The 25,009-nt window shown below is 36.1% G+C and overlaps 1 protein-coding gene and 1 pseudogene across 1 annotated transcript; both read right to left on the bottom strand.

Annotated features, from left to right (window-relative positions):
• Nucleotides 1-5,846: 5,846 nt before the first annotated feature.
• Nucleotides 5,847-24,711, bottom strand: LOC147488620 (SAND family protein). Its single transcript, XM_086570078.1, has 14 exons — nucleotides 24,087-24,711; nucleotides 23,919-23,998; nucleotides 23,782-23,853; nucleotides 23,648-23,687; nucleotides 22,390-22,491; nucleotides 20,106-20,227; nucleotides 19,050-19,182; nucleotides 17,634-17,725; nucleotides 16,277-16,358; nucleotides 16,042-16,106; nucleotides 15,665-15,967; nucleotides 15,475-15,566; nucleotides 7,257-7,321; nucleotides 5,847-6,153 (listed from the first exon to the last, which is right to left on the bottom strand). The coding sequence occupies exons 1-14, from the start codon at nucleotides 24,402-24,404 to the stop codon at nucleotides 6,058-6,060; spliced, it is 1,662 nt and encodes a 553-aa protein (XP_086426204.1). The 5' UTR covers nucleotides 24,405-24,711; the 3' UTR covers nucleotides 5,847-6,057.
• Nucleotides 12,450-13,200, bottom strand: LOC147488621 (actin-related protein 2/3 complex subunit 3 pseudogene; annotated as a pseudogene).
• Nucleotides 24,712-25,009: the final 298 nt, after the last annotated feature.

Below are 25,009 nucleotides of genomic sequence, written 5' to 3'. Positions count from 1 at the left end.
TTAGACCAATTATGTGAATAATAAGTAAGAGTTAATGATCCATTATCTTGCTAGAAATGTGCCACTTTAGCGAGATAAAGGAGCAAAAGTCATTGAGAACTTCGAATGCCATATCTTTGGACTCAGACCTCGGATTGAGGCCTACCTTATGTCAAAACGACCGGCTCGGAAAGAGCTTTGCAATGGTCAAGCCTTGACCCAATCAGAGGAGCAGAAGTGGACGAAAAGTCTGTGGAAGCTAACTGCAGCTGAAGAGGCCTTTTGGATTGAAGAAGAATTGGGTTTTGGGCACGATTCTCACGGCCCAACCCATGGCTCCAAGCCCATGCACGAATTTTGGATCTGGATGTATAAAAACAAAAAAAACAAAAAAGCTTAGCTCTTTGTTAATGGTAGCTAGTTAGACCTAAATTAAGATATAGAATTATAGATCTAGTTTTATTAATTAAATTAAGTTTTAGTTCCATTTAAATTCTTGTTTTAGATTAAATCTGAATCATTGTTCTTGATAGATTAGATAAATAAAGTAGTAATTTTTATCAAGTTCGAATTTGTCATTTCCATTTTAGATCTAAATTCAATTCTTGTCATTGTTTTATTCCGACCATTAAATTAGATTCATTATTGTTAAATTAAGTAATTCTCAAATTCTCACATTATGTTTAGTTTAGATTCAATGGTAAATGTTAGATTGATGACTCAAGGCTAAACCTCCATTAGAGGGGGTTGATGAAGCCTTGATGAAACCTGTTTAGTATAGAAGCGTTGTAGCATCTATTCCACTCTAGAAGGTCGTTTAAGCCATGAATGGGTGGGCTTACCTCACATGCTAGTTAGTACTTGGTAGAAATGCCATGAACACTAGGGATTAGACTTCGAATTCTTGCCGTGGCGCGTAAGAATCGAGATACCGCAATCTGTACTAGGTCATTAAGTTGGATTCGTTGATTGATTCCCCTCTAATTCCTTTATCTAGAGTCAAACAATAGTATTTCCATAGCATTTGTAGTTAATTTCTAGTAATCATCTTAATTAAGTACCGTAGTATAATATTTAAAAAAGCTCTCATTGACTTAAAGAGCGACTAGTTAGACTTAGAACAAACAATCCATGCTAGGGAACTAGGAGTGGAACGAACTTCAGACTCCATTTAGTGCAATTATTAGTTGAGAGTAGAAGCTTTGATAATAGACACCTATATCAAGTTTAGTTTACTTACGTTTTGGATTCGTAGTTCATTTCGTAGGTAAACTACTCATTTTTATATTATCAAAGGGTCCTGTTAAGGAAGAAGTACTATTACGAGTATAGTTGTTTATTTAGGCTTTGTTGTAGTCATCGGGTATTTGAATATGCTATTCGAGTATGTTTTGAGTATGTTCGATCTGTACCATGCCTATCAAGAAGATTGAGTTGATTGTACTTTTTAAGTCAGACTCACAGCCTGAAGTCTTGAGTAGAACACAACGAATAATGAACCTCAACAGTTTTATCTAAAACTTCGTTCAATAATTACAAAAATATTTCTTCCATGTCTGTAACATTTCCCGCCCAATTATAGTTGTGTTTTTCTGGATCTTCATGAAATGAATCAAGTGAGGGTTTTCGGGCTGGTCGGATTCGGGCCGGACTTGCACACTAGCCAATCGGGCTGGGCCGATTCTGGACTCCCAAAAAATATTCTCTAGTCGGGCCGGACCTAGACTTATGTAGGTCCGGCTCGAATCTGGCCTATTGACAGCCCTACCTCCTTCTCCTTCTCCTTCTTCCCTTCCCTCTTCTTCTTCCCCTTCTTCTTCATCTTCCCTCTTCTTCTTCTTCTCTTCCCGCTTCCTCTTCTTTCTCAGTGACAATTTCTTGATTTTCATCTACACTATTTTTTATGTAATTAACAAAAGAAAATTCTATACAATAATCAAATTCTTAACACTTGTAACACTGAATTTTTAATTTGCACTCATATCTACGATAACCAAATTTTGCGCACTTGGAACACCATAATTTTGCTGTCTACCTTTGTGTCTTTACCGTTATCATCAAAACAATCATGCAAAATCTCCCATGCATCTTTTGAATTTTGAGCGAAAGCAATTGTTAGAAAAATGGATTTGCATAAATCCATTAAGATATAAATGAGTAATTTGTCTCCCAAGTTATCCCACATTGAGATGAAATGGGTTTTTCTTAAAACAGTACGTAAAGTGAGAAAAACCTTTTCAAAATGATGCACTTGTTCGAAACAGTGCATTATGCCGAAAATGTGCGACCTTTCGAAATGTGCACTGGTTTGAAATAGTGCATCATGCCGAAAAGGTGTGACTTTTCGAAATAGTCACTGGTTCGAAACAGTGCTTTATGCCGAAATGATGTGTCTTTTCGAAACATGTGACTTTTCAAAGCAGACAATGGGTTTAATCTCCCTGGTACTTAAATGGTTGCACAAAAACCCCCTGTAAGTGAACAAATGCATAAAACCTCCCTATTATTTAAAACATAACATCAAAGCCAAAACAGACCCTGTGAAAACCGGGCTAATGTCATCAATCTTTACTTATAATTTCGGTTTAAGGACAAACCGGGCTGACGTCATCCTATGTAAATTTGTATTTACATATGACAATATAAAATTACACAGTCTTCTTAACCTATTTAAATTTAAATTTTCATATGAAATTTTTTTTCATAGGAAAATTTAAATTTATATTCTGTCTGGTGTCGTCGAAAAATTTTCAATCCCAAAAGTTACTATGTAAATTTAAGTTTTCATAGCTCCAATGACTATATAAATATAGTTTTACATATATATGATTATGTAAAAATACATTTACATATATTCTGTCAGGTGTCGGAAAATTTTCAATCCCAAAAGTTACTATGTAAATTTAAGTTTTTATAACTCCAATGACTATGCAAATATAGTTTTACATATATATATATGACTATGTAAAAATACATTTACATATAGTCAGGAAATTTTCAATCCCAAAAGGGTAAAAAAGGAAATAAGATCAAATGGGAAATAAAAACAAACCAGATTTTATCTCTTTTTTGGAAAACAGGGAGGTTATTTAACAAGACCTAAATAATGGGGAGGTTATGTGATATGGGTCGATGGGAGGGAGTTTATACTCAACCGACTTAGAACCAAGGGGCTGAGCCTCATTTCTTGCTTTTCAAAGAGTTGCTTACTTTTTCCCAAGAGTCACTGTGTTGTTTCGAAGAGACACCACTCACCTATAAATAGTGGATGAATTTGGAGAGAAAAACACACCAGATCACACAGAGTTCTAATCTTTCTCTTCTCTCTCTGTTCTTAGTCAAATACTATGTTGTGTTCGCTAATTTTTTAGACTTGAAGTGCTAGCTTTCTATAGAAGGAAATCCGTTCTATCTTGGGAGACAATTTCCCATCAACCTTCAAGCACTGTGAGGGGGAAAATATGTCTTAAGGACATAGTGTATCTACACTAGGCTCGAATTTAATTAAGAAGTACAAGACACTTACAAGACAAAAGATTTGTATAGTTTGGTAATTGGTAAAGAGTAAGTATAATTAAGTTATATTTTCCTAACAACAATTTTCTTATAATTTGAATCACCTACTCCTCTATGAATACAACACAATGCTAGACTATCTCTTCTTTTGTTTTCTTCTAATGTATCTTTTTCTCACCATCATTTTTTTTTTGCTGGAACTTGTCCACCATCTTGTCAATACATATTTGTGTAAACAGGGTTGCTTGGATTTGAATTTATAATCTTAAAAATGAATCATACCTTCTTACCTGGTTTGAAACAGCCTTCAAGCCCCATGAGGGATGGTTTCTCTGATACTTTATACAGGTTCTTCTCATGTTCCACACCTACTAGTCTAGGACATTTATACTGCCACAAAATGTACTCAGTGAAGTTAGCAGAATTTGTATACATTACCTTGAAAAAGGTTAATTGTAAAGTGGTTTGGCGAAAGTTTTTTTTTTTTTTTTAGCCTGTTTTAAATGAGACCAGTAACTCTTTGATGTTGGCAGGTTTGATCCCCAGACTTCTAATATCATCACCCAAAGGTTTTACCGACTTTAAATTGGGGAAAATATGTGATCCCGAAACATTCTTTTTGTGCATGGCAATTGCTTTCTGGCTCAACAAAGGCATCATCTCTCATTCTTGCTGCAGCTTATGTGGACATGGAAGAGAAAATGCGAGGCATCTCTTCTTTGACTGTGCTTATTCAAAAAAAGTATGGCAAGGAGTTGAGTCTAAATTGGAATTGGGTACTAGCATTGGTGACTCTTCAAATGAGTGGTTCGGTATACTCCAAACGTGCAGGGCCAAATGCGTTTCGTCCTACATGGCTACAACATAAAGAACACACATTTTTCGACTGCACATGTTCCCACAGAATGTTCCTGGGTGCGGAAGCACAAAGCACCCAAAGCACCTGATTACAGAAGTAGATCAGATCATCAGACATTCATATGGTGTGACCCATGGCGTAGTATTGCAGTGAAATCCCACTGCTTGAATATGCACTGGTAAGACAACAACTGGACCTTCGTGAAGATGCTAGAGTCAGTTGATTTGATGTCAAATAATAAATGGGTGACAACTCCCCGAATTGTAAACCCAAACAGTGGATGCTGCGGGATTCAATCAAAGATATGCTTGACGTTGACCAAGTGATCAACTGAGGTCACTGCAAAATCTGCTTATAATGCACTGGAGAAAATTAGAAATAAGGTCAGATGGGGCAACCTAGTTTGGTCTTTGGGGGAATATATTGTTCCTAGACACTCCTTTTCCTAACAATTTCTGTCAGGTAGCCTCCAACTCAAGATAGATTGGTCCAACACAGGATTCTAAACCACTCCCTTGTTGTTTGTCAGAACAGCAGAGAAAACTCTGAAAACTGCATGTACGTTGATTGTTTGTCCGTGTTAGGGAAGATATTAAAAACTTATTAGGGCTTCAAGTGCTGTAACAGACCCCGCAATTGGGAAGGGAAGAAATGCTAGAAGATTTGAAGACAGCTAGTGTTAAACAAAATAACAGATTACAGACGAAAGACACTAAAACAAGTAGAAGACAGTGCAAGAGTATTTCTAGACAACATTGAAGTAGGTGCAATATTCCAAAGCAAAGAAATTATCCGTTGCGGAGAGGAGCCGGACTACAATGTACAATGTTACAACATAGCTTTGGAAACGGAGGTCTTGCACAAAATCACTTGGCACACATTCAAATGGCCTACAAAGTAGCATCAGCAAGAAGACTAGTTTTTCTCAAAAGCTAGAAGCCATGGAGACAGGACTTTACATGTGTCTAAACAGAAACATGTTGAAGGTTCTAGTTTACTCCGACTCATTGTAACTTTAACAATCATTAAATCAACTAGCAATTAGCACGTGCAAGAATTACATTTGCTTAATTTTTTTTTTTTCTATTCACTTTTTTGTGGTAGGGTCCAACAAAAAACAAACATTTAAAAACAGACAGAATTCAGAGACAGAACTGAACAAACAGTTTTGTCCCCACAAAACAAATAGAAAAAATAAAAAATAAAAAATAGAACTGATTTTTTGTTTGACCGGCTTAGATAGCTATATGGGACACGTGTCCATAAAACAGCAGTTGGCAGAACAGACTTACAGCTTAAACAGCTGACTCGCCCGGCCACTTATACGTAGTAGAGATAATAAGTCTAGGAAGAAGCTAATCTGGAGCAAGGTTGAGCAGCTGCAGACTACATGGCTAAGTCTACTGGTTTAGATACTAATATTACGAAGTATCACAACCAGTTTTTAAAGACCAAACTTCAATGTGTACAGGAGGATGCCATGGGAAAGCACTGTAAAAAATCTGATTTCGCAATAAGAGGTGTGGGCTGCTTAACCCCATAAGCCACAACTATATCCCCAAAAAATTAAAAAATGTTTGTACAGGATTAAATAGTATACAAAACTAGTATACAGATACCATCTACGTGGAGTGAAAAAAAATGGACGATTTTATTAGAAAAACTAAACTAGTATACATTGCGTACATACAACTACCAAAATTTCACCAAGAGAACGGGCTTGCTCCTAACAAGAAAATATCATTTTCCACATCTCTAACCCATTGGCATACTCGGTTGCAAGTTTTTATTGCCAAAGCCTGTGAATATCAATTTTAAATGAAGTCAGCATGTATCCAAAAGATGAAGATGATAAATCAAGTGCAATGAAGGGGGAAACGGAAAAAGACAATAGAACTCTAAAACTACAATTACTAGGTTCAATTACAACACTGGCCTAATGCTCACTTCTCAGCTAATCCTCCTCCAGTACACCATTTCTAGGAGGTAAAGCCATCATATTTTATCGTCTGACGATATTTTTGGGGCTTAACTAGTATTACCCCCCTACTAGATGAGCCACTTAGGATTTCCCCCAACTAGATGGGGAAATTAGGGTCTCCCCCCAAGTACACACAAAAAAAAACACGGTCAACCCAAGTTGACTTTTTTTTTTTGTGTACGTAGGGGGGAAATCCCATCTAGTTGGGGGCAATCCTAATTGGCTCATCTAGTGGGGGGTAATACTAGTTAACCCTATTTTTGGAGTTGTAAAGCTTGTTCCTACAAGGCAAACGTGAATTTGTTCCCTCTGAACTTACATCTTACTATAAGTACGTTTTTACAGATCAAGTCATAAAAACCATTGCCGCATTTTTACCGCCAAAAATAATAAAAAATGACTACCATGTCAACAGAACACAGAACACGTAAACTGCTTCTAATAGGGCAATAATAATTTAAAGAGTAAAACTCTATACTTATGGCCTATACTACATAAGGGAATACAGGAAAATAGAGGTCGAGACAGAGTACAAGATGCCATCCTGTTATTATAATCTTTTAGGGTTATCATGTGTCGAAACTTTTCCAATATAATATTTTGTCTAAGGGATGACGTGCATAACGGTGTGCTAGAAGAGTGGAGAGGGAGTGGCCTAAAATGGTAAAAGAAGACTTGATGACTAAGTTTTCAAAAGATTATTCGGACAAAATCCATCGGAGGTAATAAATCCAACTAATAACAAATATTTGGGATAAGGTGGTGATACTGAAACAATGTTAAAGATTCCTGTACAATTTGGCTGATATAACAGGGTCAATGCTAGCCTTTAAAACTAAATACAAATGGATTTTCTGGTCTTCTGACATAAAAGAGTAAATGAACGCTGAAGACATTATCAAGAACAAACAAGAAACCAACCTTATCCGCAAGTGGATCAAATGCAGCATAAAGTTCGAAGTCTTGAGTGATCCAACATAGCAGAACTGCCACATTAAAACATTTGCATATATTTGTCATGTGAAACTTTCAAGGGAGGCAGGAAAAATATTGTCTAAAGATAATTGAAGCTTGGAAAAGCAGTAACAAACAAAAACAAACAATACTAACAGCATCTTGTCCATTCTGATCAGAAACCTATGCCTCTTGCATGCATAAAGTCTACTGGGCATGAACATCAACTCGCCAGGTGGTTGATGGGTACCAACAGGATTCAGAAGAAGTTCTACCCTGCTAACCATCTACTCTAGAAGATCAAATTTGTAGAGATGGCGTAATTTATGACAAAAAAAAAAAAAAAATGGCCGGGAAATTGACCATAGGTGGGACACACCTAGGGGAGGAACAACAAATCTCAAGTACTCCACTTCAGAGAATATGTCCTGGAAAAGATCAAACCTACAACCTCCCATATATGAAAGTTTTATACCATGTAGAATTACTCTAGGACTTCGAACTTGTAGTCCTGTAATGAGGGTGTATTTTATGAAAATCATGTGGACAGTAGAGATTGAACTAGGTGGGACACGCTTAAGAAACAGTTAAAAATCACAACACCAGTGAAAACTTAGAACCTGCCAATGCTAATTTGGGGTTCAATAAACCCAAAACCAATGTAAGGCCTAAAAATTAAGATATCAGACAGAAACTTCCACCAGAAGTTTATTTTATTGAACAATAAATCTAATCTCCCTAAGTTTTAAGGCGTACTTATCTTTCTTTTTAAACTGTTTCATTCATGGCAGATTTTTTGTAAAGAACAAGATAAATAAAAATGCAATCAAGAAGCAAAGGAGAGGAAATTAAGATCCCAACACATTAAGGTAAGGAATCGGGTTCCACCAACATATGTTGTATATCAAAAGAAAAATCCCTATTGGTGGTTACATAGTATATGTGAATAAACTAAATGATATAAATATCAGAAAACTAGACTACACATAATTAAGGTTTGAGATTTTACATGTGTCGATTATTTCATATAACTTCAAAGGAAAAAACTCCGCATTATCAAAATTTCCTCTTATCATCGTTTTCATAGAAACGGAAAGTTTTCAATGCCAAAACATTTTCCACTTTCCATAAACAATTTCTTTTATCACTTAGAGATATTATCATAGTTGTCAAATCGCATCATATATCATTTTCCATTTTTTACATATTGTATCAAGTATCGTCAGATACGGACGATACGGATATTTTTAAAATTAATTATGAAATATATATATATATATATATAAAAACTCCGCATTATCAAAATTTCCTCTTATCATCGTTTTCATAGAAACGGAAAGTTTTCAATGCCAAAACATTTTCCACTTTCCAGAAACAATTTCTTTTATCACTTAGAGATATTATCATAGTTGTCAAATCACATCATATATCATTTTCCATTTTTTACATATTGTATCAAGTATCGTCAGATACGGACGATACGGGTATTTTTAAAATTAATTATAAAATATATATATATATATATATATATATATATACACACAATTTTGCTCTAGTCAGGACTTCCCGGATAAAAAAACTTCCGGACCCAAACAAATTCACGTGACTTTTTCTCTCTCTCATTTCTCTCCACTTTCTTTCACGTGACCTCAAACCATTCTTTATTCTCTCTCCTCTCTCTCCACTTTATTTCCCCACTTTATTGATTTTGTTTGACCCCACTCTCTCTCTCTCTCTCTCTCTCTCTCTCTCTCTCCAGTTTTGCTTCTCACGCCTCTCTCCTCTCTCTCTTTTAATTCATTTCTCCACACTTCCCAACTTCCGGACCCACCTTCCCACTCTCTCACCTCAATATCACCACCACACCTTTTTCACTTTTTAAGAGTGTTCCAACGTGGAACAAAATAGCCAACGCTACATAACACTTGCTTTTCAGCATCAGTACACTGGTACGCTTAATTTTTTCCCTGTTTTTTTTCTCTAATTTTTATTATTAAATGCTAATTAATTATATTCCATTTTCAACATATTGGGCTGGTATGTTCAATTTATATACATTTAATTTCTGGAGAATTATTATTAAATGCCAACTAATTATAATTTTGTTCATAGTTTGAAATTGTTCTGTGTAGCATCTATTGAATGGATATGGAGTTTGAACATTTGGACTCAAATGAAGAAGAACAGTCTGATATGGTTTATATGCCTTAAATAAAAGAAGAATGCAAACCGAAAATGGGACAAGAATTTCAGTCTTTGGATGAGGCTTATGAATTTTACAACAATTATGCAAACGTGGCTGGGTTTAAGATACGAAGTAATTCTAGTAAGAAGGATAAAGAAAACAATGAAATAACTAGGAAGGAGTATTGTTGTTTCAAAGAGGGGAAACCTAAACAGAAAAATGAGAGAAAAAAGAAAAGGCATAGGGGGATTGTTCACGAGGGTTGCAACTTGCAAGGCAAAATTGTCAATTTTGAGGAATAAATTGAAGTCAGGTTACAACGTCAGCCAATTTATCGAGGTCCACAACCATTCACTTTCGACCCCTCATAAAGTACATCTGTTAAGATCCCACCGTGGCGTATCTGATACAAAAAAATCATTGTCTCAACTTTTATCATTTGCTAATATACCTATTAACCAACAAATTAGTATTTTTTTCAATGGAAGTGGGTGGAATAGAAAAATATTGGCTGTACAGAAAAAGACCTTAGAAATTTTGTTAGAGATTCAAAGAGCTTGGTAGATGGGCATGATGCAGAGATATTGATGGAATACTTTTTGTCAGAGCAGGAAAAAAAATCTTCATTTTCTTTTAGAACTAAAAGAGACAACGAAAGCATGTTGACTCATTGTTTCTGGGCTAATGCGAAGGCAATAAAGGCGTACAAGCGTTATGGTGATATGGTAGTGTTTGATACAACCTACAATACCAATAAATATGGTATGATATTTGCACCATTTGCAGGGGTAAATAAACATCGTCAAACTATAATATTTGATTGTGCATTACTGTGTGATGAGTCAACAAATTCATTCATTTGGCTATTCAAAAAAGGGATGGAAGTAATGTCAGTTGGCCCTCCCAAAATGATTATCACTGATCAAGACCCGGCTATGTCAAAAACAATTGCTCAAGCTCTTCCAAAAACACTTCATACATACTGCATTTGGCATATTCTAAACAAGTTTTCTTAAAAATTGGATGCAATTGCTTATAGAGATCACTATACTGTATTTCAAAAATGCATTTGGAATACAGAGTCTGGAGAAGATTTTGAGGCAATATGGGAAGATACAATAGGGAAAAGCGTACTAAACGATAACATTTGGTTAGTTGCAATGTATAGTATGCATGAAACACATTTTCTCTGCTGGCATGTCAAGTAGTCAAAGGCCGAAAAGTGCACATGCATTTTTCAAGAGATATGTCTCTAGAGAAAATTCTTTAAATGAATTTGTTATGCGATTTAATAGCGCACTCAAATACCAACGTCATAAAGAATTGCAAACTGATCATGTTGATAGTAATGAACGTCCCGTGATGAGAACCCCAATTTCTACGGAGAAGTAGATGGTAGATATTTATACATTGTCTATTTTTCATAGATTTCAGAATGAGTTGTGGGAGAGTTTAGAGTACTTGATTGAAAGTTTAATAGATAATGAAAAACAGGTTGTTTACATGGTTAAAAGGCCAAGTGCAAGAGATTCTAGACCGCGGAAAGTTGTGTATGATATGGCTCTAAATTTTGCTACCTGTAGCTGCAAGAAATTTGAATTTGAAGGAATTCTTTGTAGACACATTTTGGCTTACTTGAAAGTTAGTCAAATTATTTACTTGCCGGATGCTTATATACTGAGTAGATGGAGGAAAGACACAAGATTGGAAGAAACAATAACATATGGTGGGAAAGAGGTGAAAGAAAGTAGTAACGACTTTATGTTGTTGAGGCACACAAAATTATCTCATCTTACTTCAAGGGTACTTGATGACGTTGTAGCTTGTGAAGAAGCAAGTGAAATATATGAACATTTGAAAGTGGTACATGAAAAGATTAAGTAAGTGCTAGCTAGTAAAAGAGTTGTAATTTCTCAAACATAAAAAACGCCTCGACATGTGACTTTGAATGAGCCAAGCACACAAAATTATCTCATCTTACTTCAAGGGTACTTGATGACGTTGTAGCTTGTGAAGAAGCAAGTGAAATATATGAACAACATTTGAAAGTGGTACATGAAAAGATTAAGTAAGTGCTAGCTAGTAAAAGAGTTGGAATTTCTCAAACAGAAAAAACGCCTTGACATGTGACTTTGAATGAGCCTAATCTTGTTAGAGCAAAGGGTAGTGGAAAACATATATTGCAAGGGGGAAAAGAGAAGGGGCATGTTCAAGCAAGTCAAGCGAGGCGTTGTAACGGATGTGGACTTACTGGGCAATCACATGACAAACGAAACTGTCCGAAGTTGATTAGTAATAATCGATTAATTACTATGTTTATTTAATACGTACTCTTATTTTTATTTATAGTGAGCTTAATGTTTGATGTTATAGGTTCAACTAGCACCCAAAGTCCAGCAGATGGCAGTTGTATGTCGTCAGTCTCTACACAAGTTGAATGATTATCTTGAGTGGGCCATGATTGTGAGAGAAGCATCAAGTGTGAAAACAGTGAACCGACAGAGAGTTAACGATGTCCATTTGTGGAGTTTGTAGCTTTTTTTCCTTCCCGGTATATTAAACGAAGTTTGTAGCTAGAACTAGCATTACTTTTGGTATATGAATTGAGGAGCAACTATGCTATTTTTTTTCATCTGATGATTTTTTTAAACTTCAAGTTTCAGTGAGTTTCGGCTAGTTCTCGGTACGCTTGCTAAGGTTATCTAAAGAATTGATTCCAATCAATTGAAGGACAAATAGGCTATTTTATTTTTCAAAAATAGTATTGTAGTTCACTAGTTCTTGTGTACACTAATGTACTGATGTGGGCATGTGGATGTGGTGAACCACGGTTTAGCATATAGTGCTTTCTCACCTAAGCTAAGCTAGGGAGGTGCTGCTCTGACTTCTCTGTCATTCTGTCATAAATTACAATAATATATGCACTCCATGATTTTTCTTTTGGATTCTCTAGCTCAGCCTTAGAAATCAAGTGCGTCAGTAACTCAGTGCTACTTTGCAACTAAAACTCTTTACTGTCAAAATATGATCATTTGGCAAAAAACAACTAAACTTTTTTAGACAACACTATCAACTCTTGGCATTATCAATCCGGGTCTCTTCTTTAAATGATTAAATCCACTCCCACTTTTCTTCTCTTATTTGCTTCAAATAATTCTTGAACAACTCTGCTTCTTCCTGAGACTGTGGAATAGCTAAAAGGCCAGCATAAGGAAATCCTGCCTCCCCAAGGATAGGGACATTCTCAAGGCCCAAATTAATAATAGCCTTGGTCACTCCAGCTAACGTTTGGCAACCTTCAAGTCTCTTCATAGCCACATTGATGCATGTAAAAAGTCAAATAAATGAGCTTGTAGGTAGAGCTCTTGACATCGAAATTTCTAAAGAATACATTGGCTCGGAAGAATGTAATGGCTTCATCCACAATATCCGTGTTATCTTGATCAGTGAGGGGAGCAAGACCTTTAATATAAGTTTTCAAGGGAAACAAAGGGCACCCGCAAGCTTTAGTGTAGTCATCCTCGTTAGTGAAACTTGAATGATACACCATAGTGAATTGAATTGAATCTGCTCTGGTGTTGTATTCAGTAGTCATCACAATCAACGAGGTCCAGATTCAAGGATGGGGCAAAAGAGCGCTTTCCATCAAAGTTTTTTGTATCTCAAGTCTCAACTACTTTTGCTAAGCACATTGTCTGCAACAACTAGCACCAATCACTACTTTCTACTAACTAAACTTCAAGAACAATTAGATTCCCACCCAAGAATCACACCACCACTCGTACTTATAAAGTTATAAAACAACTTCTTCCGTTCTTTCTATGATCTGTGTTTTCTCTATAGTCTATACCCAATCCAACATCCTTAGATCAACATTCCAACATCCTTGGATCAACTTTGAAACATGTTGACTAAACGACAAGAAGAAGAAACGGTGAATGGCAGACGAGAAAGAGCAAGACGTTATAGTGATAGAAGACGATGACGATGATGATGAAGAAGTAGAGAAGTGGTTAAAGTACCACTCTTCTGTACACCAAATACTTCTAGTTGGAGATGGGGACTTCTCGTTTTCTCTAAGTTTGGCTAACTGCTTTGGTTCTGCTTCCAACATTGCCTTTCATTGTATAATCCATAGTTTCGTTGCATCTTATTACAATACTGAACTTCCCAACCAGATACTGTAGTGAAAAAATATAGTAATGGAAAATCCAATTTGGAAAGTCTAAAGAACCTCGGAGCGGCAATTATACATGGGGTTGATGCAACCAAAATGAAACTTCATACTGATTTGGGGATGCGCCAATTTGATCATATCATCTTCAACTTTCCTCATGCCGGTTTCCATGGAAAGGAAGATCATGGACCTATGATTTTGTAAGTATTCACTTATAGGCTCTCTGCTTCTATCTCCATGCAGTCACCGTTTTTGTTTGATGCAGCGCAAAAGAATAGGTGAAGTTGTGCATAATCGATGTTGCATAAAAAAACACAGAGTCTCTATTACTCTGATTGAAAAGGCTTGATAGGATTTCAAAAATAAAATCCGGGAGAATTGAGAGAGAGTGGGTTGCTAGGATTGAAAGAGAAATGGAGAAAGAGTGATTCCATAGAGAAGAAAGGTGAGAGAGGAGAGAGTGTGCGGTCAAAATGGAGAGAGAGAGGAGAGAGAGCGTGAGTAATTGCTCAAGGTCAAATAAAGAGAGAAAAGGTGGGGTCGGAGAAAAAAGTGGAGAGAAAGGAGAGAAAAAAAAAGTCACGTGAATTTGTTTGGGTTCGGAAGTTTTTTTATCTGGGAAGTCCTGACTAGAGCAAAACTGTATGTGTGTGTGTGAGTTATTTGAATATATATATATGCAATAAATTCATACTTCGCAGGAAAGGGTATTAAGCATTGAAGAGTGAAGACTCATGGTTATCGTTACATGTGTTTGTGCATGTGTATGTAAGTTTTGCACAAAAATAGCCTTATCACACACAATACTACTAGTGTATGGTACAAAATGTCATCATTTTCAACCATTAAGCCCAAATTAGTATTAGACATAAAGGGATAGACTAGTTTTTGCATTACAATTGTTGTTTATCATATCTAGGGCTGTCAACGGGCCGGACCTAAATAGGACACACCTAGGTCTAGGCCCGGCCCGAATCATATTTGATATCTTGAGTCCAAGCCCGGCCGAAGTCTTATTGGGCAAGTTCGGATTCGGGCCAGGCCTAGGTCCGTTAGCAATACATAGGAACTGTTATTTTTGTCTAAAATTTAATCAAATTTGTAAGTGGGAAGAATCGAACCCACAACTCGTGTGGCAGGCACAATACTAACCAATATGGCTTCCAATTTTCTATGTCAACTTCCAATAAATATAATAGATATATTAATAATATTAAATATAAAACACATAAACTATTATAAATTTCGAGCTGAGCCATTATCGGATCGGACATAGGTATGTCCAGACCTGGCCCAATAATCTTATCGGGCTAAATTTAAAGTCTAAGTCCTTACCTTGTTCGGATTCAATCGGGCTTCGGGCTTGTCCCGGCCCATTGACAACCCTAATCATATCCTAAAACCTTAGATGGCTTTCTATGGCTTAGAAAGGAGAAGAAAAAACTAAATAAATCTTAAAAACTCGTTTTCGGATATTTATTTTTTTAATATTTCATGTGTTTGAAGCGTACCGCTCGATACGGAATGTATCGTGTATCGTATCGTACGATACGCTCCCTGTATACATAAAACTTTTGATACACTAGTGTGATACATATCGATTGGCTTTCGATACGATACATATCGTGTCATACGATATTTATAACTATACTCTTACTCTTGTTATAAAATATTTTCTATTAATATTTCCATCACGTGTGAATTAACTTTTCCATAACCTGAACCAAACATTATAGGAAAAACTACTATCCGTGAAACTTACGATATAATTTCAATTGACCCATTTCATTATAACCTAATTTTTCCGAATATGCACTACATACCATAATTCTCATCTCTTCTGAATTGCGTTTTATGCGGGCCAGTTCCCTTATCATGCATCGAGGCGTAAAGCTTTTGATAGGCTCTATACAGTCTGCACCAAAATATACCCAGTCATCTTCTGAATGAAAGTGAAGGAGTGGCTCTTCAGTGCAAGACCACAAGCCTATGTCAAGAAAGAACTGGCATTACCTTTTCTGCTGATGCGAACTGTTTATTGGTGATGAAAATTCTGAAGAAACATACTGATCCAAATTGATACTTCGATATATGAAATGCCATAGTCCAGCAGGGCCTCCTATACCAGGATTTGCATCTCTGCATCTGCTAGGAGATTCAGTCCCAGGTCTGTGATGGCCTAAATGAGGAGATAAATATCCAGATCGGGGAGACGGATCAATTGGAAGATCCTCAACATACAACCCCCCTTCTAACAAGGACATCTGAACTTCACTTAGAACATTTGACTTCAGAAGAACCATTTCAATACGGATCCTATAGAATCAAATTTACGTCCTTAAGAAACTGCAGTAATGACGACATAAGACATCTATAGATTATGAAGTTACCTGCAGTCTTTAAGATGAAAAAAGGCATCTGAACTAGTAGTAAGCAACATCAAGTATGTCTCTACCTGCCACAAGACCATGAAATATCATATCATCCACAAATTACTGAACCTATATTCAGATGAATATAACAGAAAATAACAAACAGCAGACAGCACTGACTCGATTTAAAAGAAAATTAACAGATGACAAAGGGGTCAACAGTTAGAACAGGTTATAAATCCAATTTACTCACATCAAGAAAATGGACATATGCATACAGAAAAGCCATTGGGTTATATCTTGGCAAACAGATTGGTGAAAATGATTCCGACGTCCTGCAAATTTAAACAGACAATGTAAGCAACAGGACTCATTAACAACTTCCAAACCTACATAAATGCTGATTTAGTTCACTTTACTATACATCGTAAAGTTATATACTTATATGATTCCAAGTTTATGTTAACATGAACTGTCGTCTCCACCAAACCCATAATTTGATTGTTTAATGCTGAACTTTGGTTTTCCCTTTTGCTTTCATAGAGACTAGGTGACCAGGAGTTGCAAAATATAGACGTAGATAAAGGTAATTTTCCACCTTGAGAACTTTCAAGGGAGAAACTTTTCTTTAGTTTTTTTATTATTATTATTATTAAAATTATTATTGTCGATTGGTAAAGTTCACTTTGTATTAACAATATAATAATGAAAAAGATACTACAATGTCCCAAATCCCCAAATAACAATGGCTCCCTCATCTCACAAGCACATCCCAATTGCACATAAAATCAACAAATTTTATACTCCTAAACAATGGAGTAGCATATCCCCATTCAAAGAGAATATCTTGACTTCGCCTACCAACTTATGCACTGCACCTTCTTTTAACTGGTGTTCAAATACGACCAAAATGGGAGAACTTATATTATCAGGGGCATATGAAACTATACATGGATGATAAGTCTTAGGCAATTGTAACCAGTGAAAAGGCAAAAGTAAAATTTCTCTCAGAAACATCCTCCAAAAGATATTTAATTCCCTCCACAAGCCACATTTGTTTCAAAGAAAATTGGCTTCTTCAATGCCATATTTCATTCTTTTGATTCTCATAAGAGGCCATCAGCCCATCACACAAACATTATTGCCCAATCAAAGATATAAGCATCAGAGATGATGTGAGGGGGGCATGTGGGTGGGGGGTGAGCTTTGACTCTTACCCGCTAGAGATTCATATGTATTTTACTAGTTGTTGCCTCAAGGAAATAGCCTTATTCATGAAGCATCATGGAAAGACACTTTGTGCATATTGTTGGTCCTCCAAGTTCACTTTTAGGAATCCGAAGAGGTAACACATCTTTCACTGAGGCAATTTTAAGGCGACTAATACGTGAGTTACTTCTTAGCGTATTACTACTCACTACTGTTAAACGGTTGTATTTGAAAGTTTTACTTGGTCCTTATTTCTTAGTTGATGGGTTTAAATAACCAGATCAAACTAACACAGAATTCCAGGAGCAATGTTCAAGAACCCAGGTCTATCTGTAAAGTAAATATATTGATATGTAGCAAGCGAAAAAGAGATAGCTGAGTCAATAAGCAGTTCTCCATACCTAAAGGATTCTGAGGACAAGACAAAATTAGCAAGGAGTAGCATATCATCGGGGTGAAGAGATGCCTTTTGCGCACCAACAAGACTAACAACCTGAAAACATAGATGTAAATAAAAAAGTAGTCAACATGAAACAGCCGGAAAAATTAAAACATGAAAAAATAATTTGACTGCACATCCAAAGATGTATAGAACTAAGACACTTTCAAGAACACAGCAGCATAGCAAACATCAATTTCATAATTTTCTTATGAAACAGACCATCTTTTAAAATTTTATTCAACCGATACTCACTTCAAGAACAAATTACAGGAAGCAAACTAAATAGATGTACACAACATCTACTGTCCAAAATAAACAATAAATCCTTAACGTGGTTTGCTATACATGCCTACATTATTTTATATAGAGTGTGCAAGAATATTAAGATTAGTGAAACGTAAAATGAAATTCCAGAAAACAAATGCATATGTTCAACCATAGGAAGAATATTAGGAGTTTTAAGCATGGACCAAAATATCGACGATATATCCGATATATCGCCGATATATATCGGTATTTTGGTACACCGATGTCGATATTTCCGACATATATCCACCGAATATAGTACCCTTTTTTCCGATATATATCGGAATTTCCGATATAAAAGTTTATATCGCCGATATAATCGATATATCCGATATTTACGATATATATCGTTTGACTTTTTGACCATTTTTTAATATAAATCCGATATTTCCAATATATTTCCGATATATTTCCAATATTTCCGATATTATATTTCCGATATTTTAAATAGTTTGGACTGATCACCAAAAAAATGGATATATCCGATATATATCGGTTTTTGGGTACACCGATATATTCATCGATATCGATATTTTGAACCTTGGTTTTAAGCGATAAATGATCAATTTAAAAAAAATAAATGTTTTCAACTTAAGTTCTCCATAAATATAAAATGATTTGCAGTGCAACAGTGCAAACCATTTTCTTCAAAAATTATAATGGCGCTTGTCGCTTGATTATATCGAACTGTAGGGAAACACATATTATTGTACGATTCTCTCTAGAAAACACACATGTAATTACATGCAGGTAAGATCCACCTAGCAAAGTGTCAAGCCTCCACCACCCCAATTCTTATAGGACTTGCACTCAGGACGAAAAGCCAAATCCAAGCCTAAAAGTACCAGCACGAGCCTGGCTTGAATTGGGGTAGAACCCGCCAAAACGCATCCATGAATGATGATATGAGAGCAAACTTATAAGGGGATCAATGATAATTGACAATAGGATGATGGGACCTCCTTTCCCTATATTTTAAATTTTTTAGAAAGGGAAGGTGAGTGTCCCCAAGCCCAAGCTAATGCAAGCCATCTCACTCATTTCAAAATGCTCAAGTACAAAGACAAACCTTGTGCTTACACATCAATATCGCAAACAGAACACCTGAATCAGCAACATCTTGCAATATAGCACCCGCAGCTTGCCTGGTTGGGTAAGCAAGAGGCAGACAAGTATATGCATGAAGAAACGCCGCAGGATTCCTGATAGAAAGAGTCAAATTAGGATCATCCTCCAAGTTAACACCAATTATAAAATATTAAATCTACAACTTTACTTTTACAGAATGGATTTTACTCTCAGGCTAATGACCATATCTCTTCATATGAAAATTGACCCAGAAGTTTGGTTCATTTGCGGGCACATTTGGTGTTTTGATCACTTAGGTCATCCTTGGCACCAAAAGTCTTTTCTTCAGTGTAAACCACGCCTATTCAAGGAGTTTAGTGACTTTAGTCATTAGTGGCACACTTTTTGAGTGTTCTGTTGGAAAATGGGGTTCTTTTGACTCTGAATTCTTCGCAGCCTACTATTGTTTAATGTGTACCAAGTGGATGTAATGTTGCTTTCCGAATTCTTTACCTGGAGGTCACCTTCTTCTTTGCTTGATTAACATTCCGTATAATTGAGTAAATACACAAGTCCTTCGCAACAATATCTTAGAGTCATCAAAACATCTACAAAGTACTAGTAAACCGCATAATGGAGGAAGCACGCGACAGGAGGTACATGGAGAAGAAGAAAATAAGATGTTTTCCTAAGATCTCGCTCAGCTAGTGACTTGTGGTAAATTTTCTAATCAACCTCACATTCAGTATGAGAATTAAGTCATTGAATCGATTTTAGCACATATGGATGAATACATTAAAAAATTTTGGTTTATTCAAGACTACTTAAAACACGCCGATTTTTTACCAGGTTTGCAGCTTTCTTAACCTATAAAATTCGGTTTATAAAAACAACGTTTATTAATACAAAGTTTTTCCATAAGACTTTTTAAAGGGACTGGGACTGTTAAGTCCTTGCTCTCATTCAACAATTACAGCTAACCTAGTAATCTTTTAATATGATATGAGCAATCAGGTAAATCCTAAAACTCATGCACGCAAAAGTCAAAGGAACAAACCAGCTGAAGGAATGGATCAAAGACGAGAAGACAACATCTGTTCCACCCAACAAAGGTGTCATGTCAAACTTCGGATTCTTCTCAAAGCATCTGTTGACTGACTTCGTCAAGATTACTAGCAACTGCATGCACATTACTATATACAAGTCAGAAAGCATAACCAAGCCAGCTACAGCAAGTAGTTCTGCACAAATGAAGAAATACCAAGTACAAGAACATAATAGTCCACTCATTCTTATATATATATATATAGGGGAGGGATAGAGCCACTCCATCGACTTACCAATTGAAGTAAGACCCTATTTTTTGTGGATATGATCTTCTCACAATGGACAGTATTCCCACAAAATTTCATCCTATTTGGATATATCTAACCTTGCGAAAACTAGTGTTCAATTTTAAACGTTTATCTAACGGTCCAGAATTTTCCAATTTCATAATAACATATAATTAGGCTAGTATATATATATAACCAATAGTGTAGGTTCACCTTTGAGTAGGGTGTCAATTCTATGTGTCACTTAGGGGCGACAAGTAGCCTGACCAACAATACCAACAATACGGATACTATAATACCAATAACAATAACCGACCCCCACTGCTTGATCTAAGTGTGTCTCGGATGGGGACGAACTTGATTTATAATGACATCCCTGTATCCATGCTATTTTAACCAAGCAGTTCTGGATTTTGGTGAGACATGAATGTTGCATCATGTTTTTTTTTCTTTTTTTTTATCAGCAAAACAATATTTTATATTAATAATAATGAAGATGTAGTGTGAGAGATTCACACTACTAGGATTACATAAAAATGCTACCCCTCAACCACAGACTCCCATCTAAAAATGAGGTCCTCCAATTTCAAACCTCTTAACACTAGGTAAGAAAGACACCCATGCCCACATCAATGTTTTACATTTGACAATAAGTTGTTGGACATCCCTAGACTCAGCATCGAAAGTTCAACGATTTCGTTCCAACCATATGGACCATGTAACTGCGTGAGCTATAACCTTTGCCAGTATCTGACCGGCAGTGGAGATTCTACCATCTGGCTTGCAGTTGAACTGCCCCATCAGACCTTGTGATGCGTCACCATGACACTTAAGAGAATGCATGAAATAATCCCATATTATTTGCACTACGAATAGCTTTAGTAGAAGTGTAGTGCAGCATCATTATTGCATCGAGAAGGTTAACTGCAACATTCACAGTGCAAAATCACACTACAACATGAATGTTGCATTGAAAATCACAGTGCAACACTATTGTTGCACAGACCGTTGCTGAACCACCAAGTTGAAGGACGCTCCACATTGTGGCACGCATTCTAAATTTGCATAACATAATGAATATGCCCAAAATACCCCCAATCAACTCCCATATGGTCAAAGTACTCACTTCTAACAACTCTTGCCACATAGCAATGCCACATCAATCCACAAGGATGTAGTTTACAATATCAGTTCCTTGTGTCCTATTTTGATTAAACAGAGAAAAACGACGATCTAGGCTCAATTTGATGATCATAACAATGATAAACACAGCCATAATCACAACAACAATAATAGTAGTAGTAGTAGCAACAACAATAATATATCAATCATGCTAATACTAAATATAGTAAAAGACTAAAATAACTTTAAAATGGTAACAGAAAATTAGTACAGGCCGATTTGAATCGCAAAATAGAATAATACTGGGAACCATTTTTTCTTTTCCCTTATTAGTGAAACTTTTATTAATAATTAAACAAAGACGTACAAGATAACACGAAAAATGCACAACCCTGGGGGGGTCAAATCCCTCCCTATCATCTTCTATCGGCAAAGCAATGCTTGTCTTTGGACTTATACTATGGGAAATCACATACTATGTGCTGTCAGGGATGAGGCATTAGGATTCCCAAGTGGACGACTTCAGTGCTGCAGCATTGCAGACAACAAATAGAAACTATTTCCACATAAACAAACAGACAAAAAAATGGCGCCTTCGACAGTGTAACACCTACTAGGCCCAAGAGCTATTATGTAAGTCACCGCAAACTCAAAACTAAAGAAATATGACACATGATAAAATATAAAACAACAGAAAAATGGCATTCATATAGGTGCCGACTAGCAAAGTCGGTAAAACCTTTGGGTGATGATACCAGAGGTATGGGGTTCGAACCCCGCCAGCATCAAAGAGTTACTAATCTCATTTAAAACATGCTTACCAATCAAAAAAAAAAAAAAAATGGCATTCATTAGATGACTCCAATCCTGGAAGAAAAATAGTACCTGGCCATAAATAAGCTCCAACTGTCCCCTCAATGCCTCATGTGGCTCCTCAGTGCAGCTAATACAGACCAAGTAAATTGGACCTTTCACAAGAAAAATCACCTGTATATGCAACAAACCAAGAAAAAATATGTCAAAAATGATTGCAAATAAAGTACTGTAAGCAATGCGATAAGATCTTTGAGATGTAAGAAGACTGTTCAGAAATAAACATAAACTTGGTAGTATTGGTTTTGGCTCTCGTAGTCCAATATGAATGGTGGAGTGGAAGGCACATACAAAGCAGCTAGTCAATTATGTAAGGTTATCTAGTCCCCCCTAAAGGGTGCAAGCAAGTTTCTTTACCCATATTAAAGAATACACTGACTCAGTGACTTTCACATTAAGAAAACTCTCTGTCAGTGTGGTACGTTTCCTCAAAGTTTACCAAACTGAACTAAGTACTTATCAGGAGGAAGATAATAAAGTTCAAATTAACACGGTAGTCTAAATTCCTGCTCAAAAAGCATAGAACACTTCATTCTCATGCAGAACACAGAAAAAGTAACACGCAAATTATCTGATCTATAAGTAGTCAATCCTCAATACCAGAGAATACTGCAGGCTGTAAAATTTTATAGAGCAATATTTTTTAAGAATCATGTGTGGTTTAACAAAATTACTCAAATACAGCAAGGCACAATTGATGGTTACGAGGCAACTCAACAAGAGGCACATTGATTAATACTCGTCTCTCTCCCTCCCTAGAGTCCCCCAGGCTCTACCAGAATATCCAAAAACCACCCTAAAGATCTCTCTCACATATTAAAGTTCCAATTCCCACTGAGCCTAATATTATAAAGAAACATGGGTTTGCAATTTTCAGAAATATCATCTTAGTTGTACAAATATAATTCCATGGGCGTTTTTTCACTTGTTCATTGATAGTAAGCTCCTTTGCTATAAGTATTTTAATGCCCCTATTGACAATGAAAAAAATCCCCGTTGATGGTTAAGGATATAAGTTCTTTTTTCACTTTCAGCCTCCAGCTTAAATGGAGTTAGGAAGGCTGGGTAAGGATCTCATAGCCACCTCGTACTCAAGGAGTCATCCACAAAGGACAACTGTCTATAGGGACCTTGACTATTATATTATTTGTAGGAAGATTCCAACCAATCCGAAAAATAATATAATTCAAACAAGACAGAAAGCTGAAACTGACATTCAATAATAAGTGGGAAAAAAAAAATCATTGGTGTTTGAGTTTTAAGTTGTGACCTGATGTTTTCCGGCCCTTACAAAGTTAACACAGTCGCCTCTGAAAAGCAAGGCAAGGCATAAATAAAATAAAATACCCCTTATAATATGATAAAAGAAATGAAAATGAAAGATGAGTGTAGAAATCTATCTACCCATTCTCCACAAAGGAAATGATGGCTTGCAAGGTTGCTGAAAAACCAGCTAACTTATGTTCATCTCCATACCTTGAAGCAGAAGAGTAGAACGTTAGTGCACGTAGACAACAGTAAAGTAATGATAAAAATCAGACCTGGAATATATTGGCTTGCCCGAGTTGCTCAAGACAAAAAAGTGTTTCTTCCTTTTCCTCCAAGATAATGAAGCATCATCCTGTACGTACGTAGAAGAACAAATCGATGAGATGAAAAAGTTTATATAGCAATAGGGGGCGTAATGGAAGATAAGAATTACAGCTGACCTCATCGTCGTGTCGTTTTCCAGGTACCCAAGAAGCCGAATCATAAACAACCCCATTACTAGTCGAATTATTCTCCCCATGTTGAATCTCGGAGGACTCAATCTCAGAAGAAGGATTACTATTACTACTGCTTCCTATTCCACCAGCATAACCACTACTACTTGGACTCAATTGCCCACCACCGCCTTCAATTTCAATCTCTTGTTGTTGTTGTGGAATTGGATCAGAACCCATTTTGTTATTGTTGTTCATTGTTTTTAGGGAATGAAATGATTCGAGTGAATTATTAGTATTGTTATTTGGGTTTGATGATTCCATAATTGAAATGAGGTGTCATCTAACACTCGTCGTGGTGCGGTTTGGGTCTGATTCTTTATGTCACCCGAAGATGGTTTGGTCAAAATTTTGACAAGTAGTTCCGATTTCACTCACGTTACCCGAAATAAAAAATTGTTACACCAATTCCAATGCCCCAAACGCCAAAATGTTATTCCAATTGGCCTATTAGAAAAGGGTCTTAAATTTGGCTAGTGTGATAAACCCAGCTCAAATTTGTGGCATTGTCTAGCAGTTGCCATAATAAATTATCGAGGACGAATGGCACAGTTTCTATCATCTTACAAATGGCAATTTTGTCTATCTCTCATTTTTATTAAATGGACAGACAGCTCTGTACTTTTTAGACACTCAACACGATTTTTACTTAGTCAAATTCAACCAATTTTTCTCTCACATGTATTTATTTGTCATCAAAGCCTCAACCCTCATAGCCTCAACCAATTTTATTTATACCATTTCAATCGCATTCATCCATTGTTCTAACTCCATTTAACTATTGTTTCAATCAAATTCATTTATTCCACCAACTTCATTTCATGTATCAACTTTATAGACTACAAATTTCTAATATTCTCTTTCACTCA

This window comes from Coptis chinensis, chromosome 7, assembly GCF_015680905.1.
Source record: "Coptis chinensis isolate HL-2020 chromosome 7, ASM1568090v1, whole genome shotgun sequence".
NCBI classification, from domain to species: Eukaryota; Viridiplantae; Streptophyta; class Magnoliopsida; order Ranunculales; family Ranunculaceae; genus Coptis; species Coptis chinensis.
This window is presented reverse-complemented; position numbering and strand designations above follow the sequence as displayed.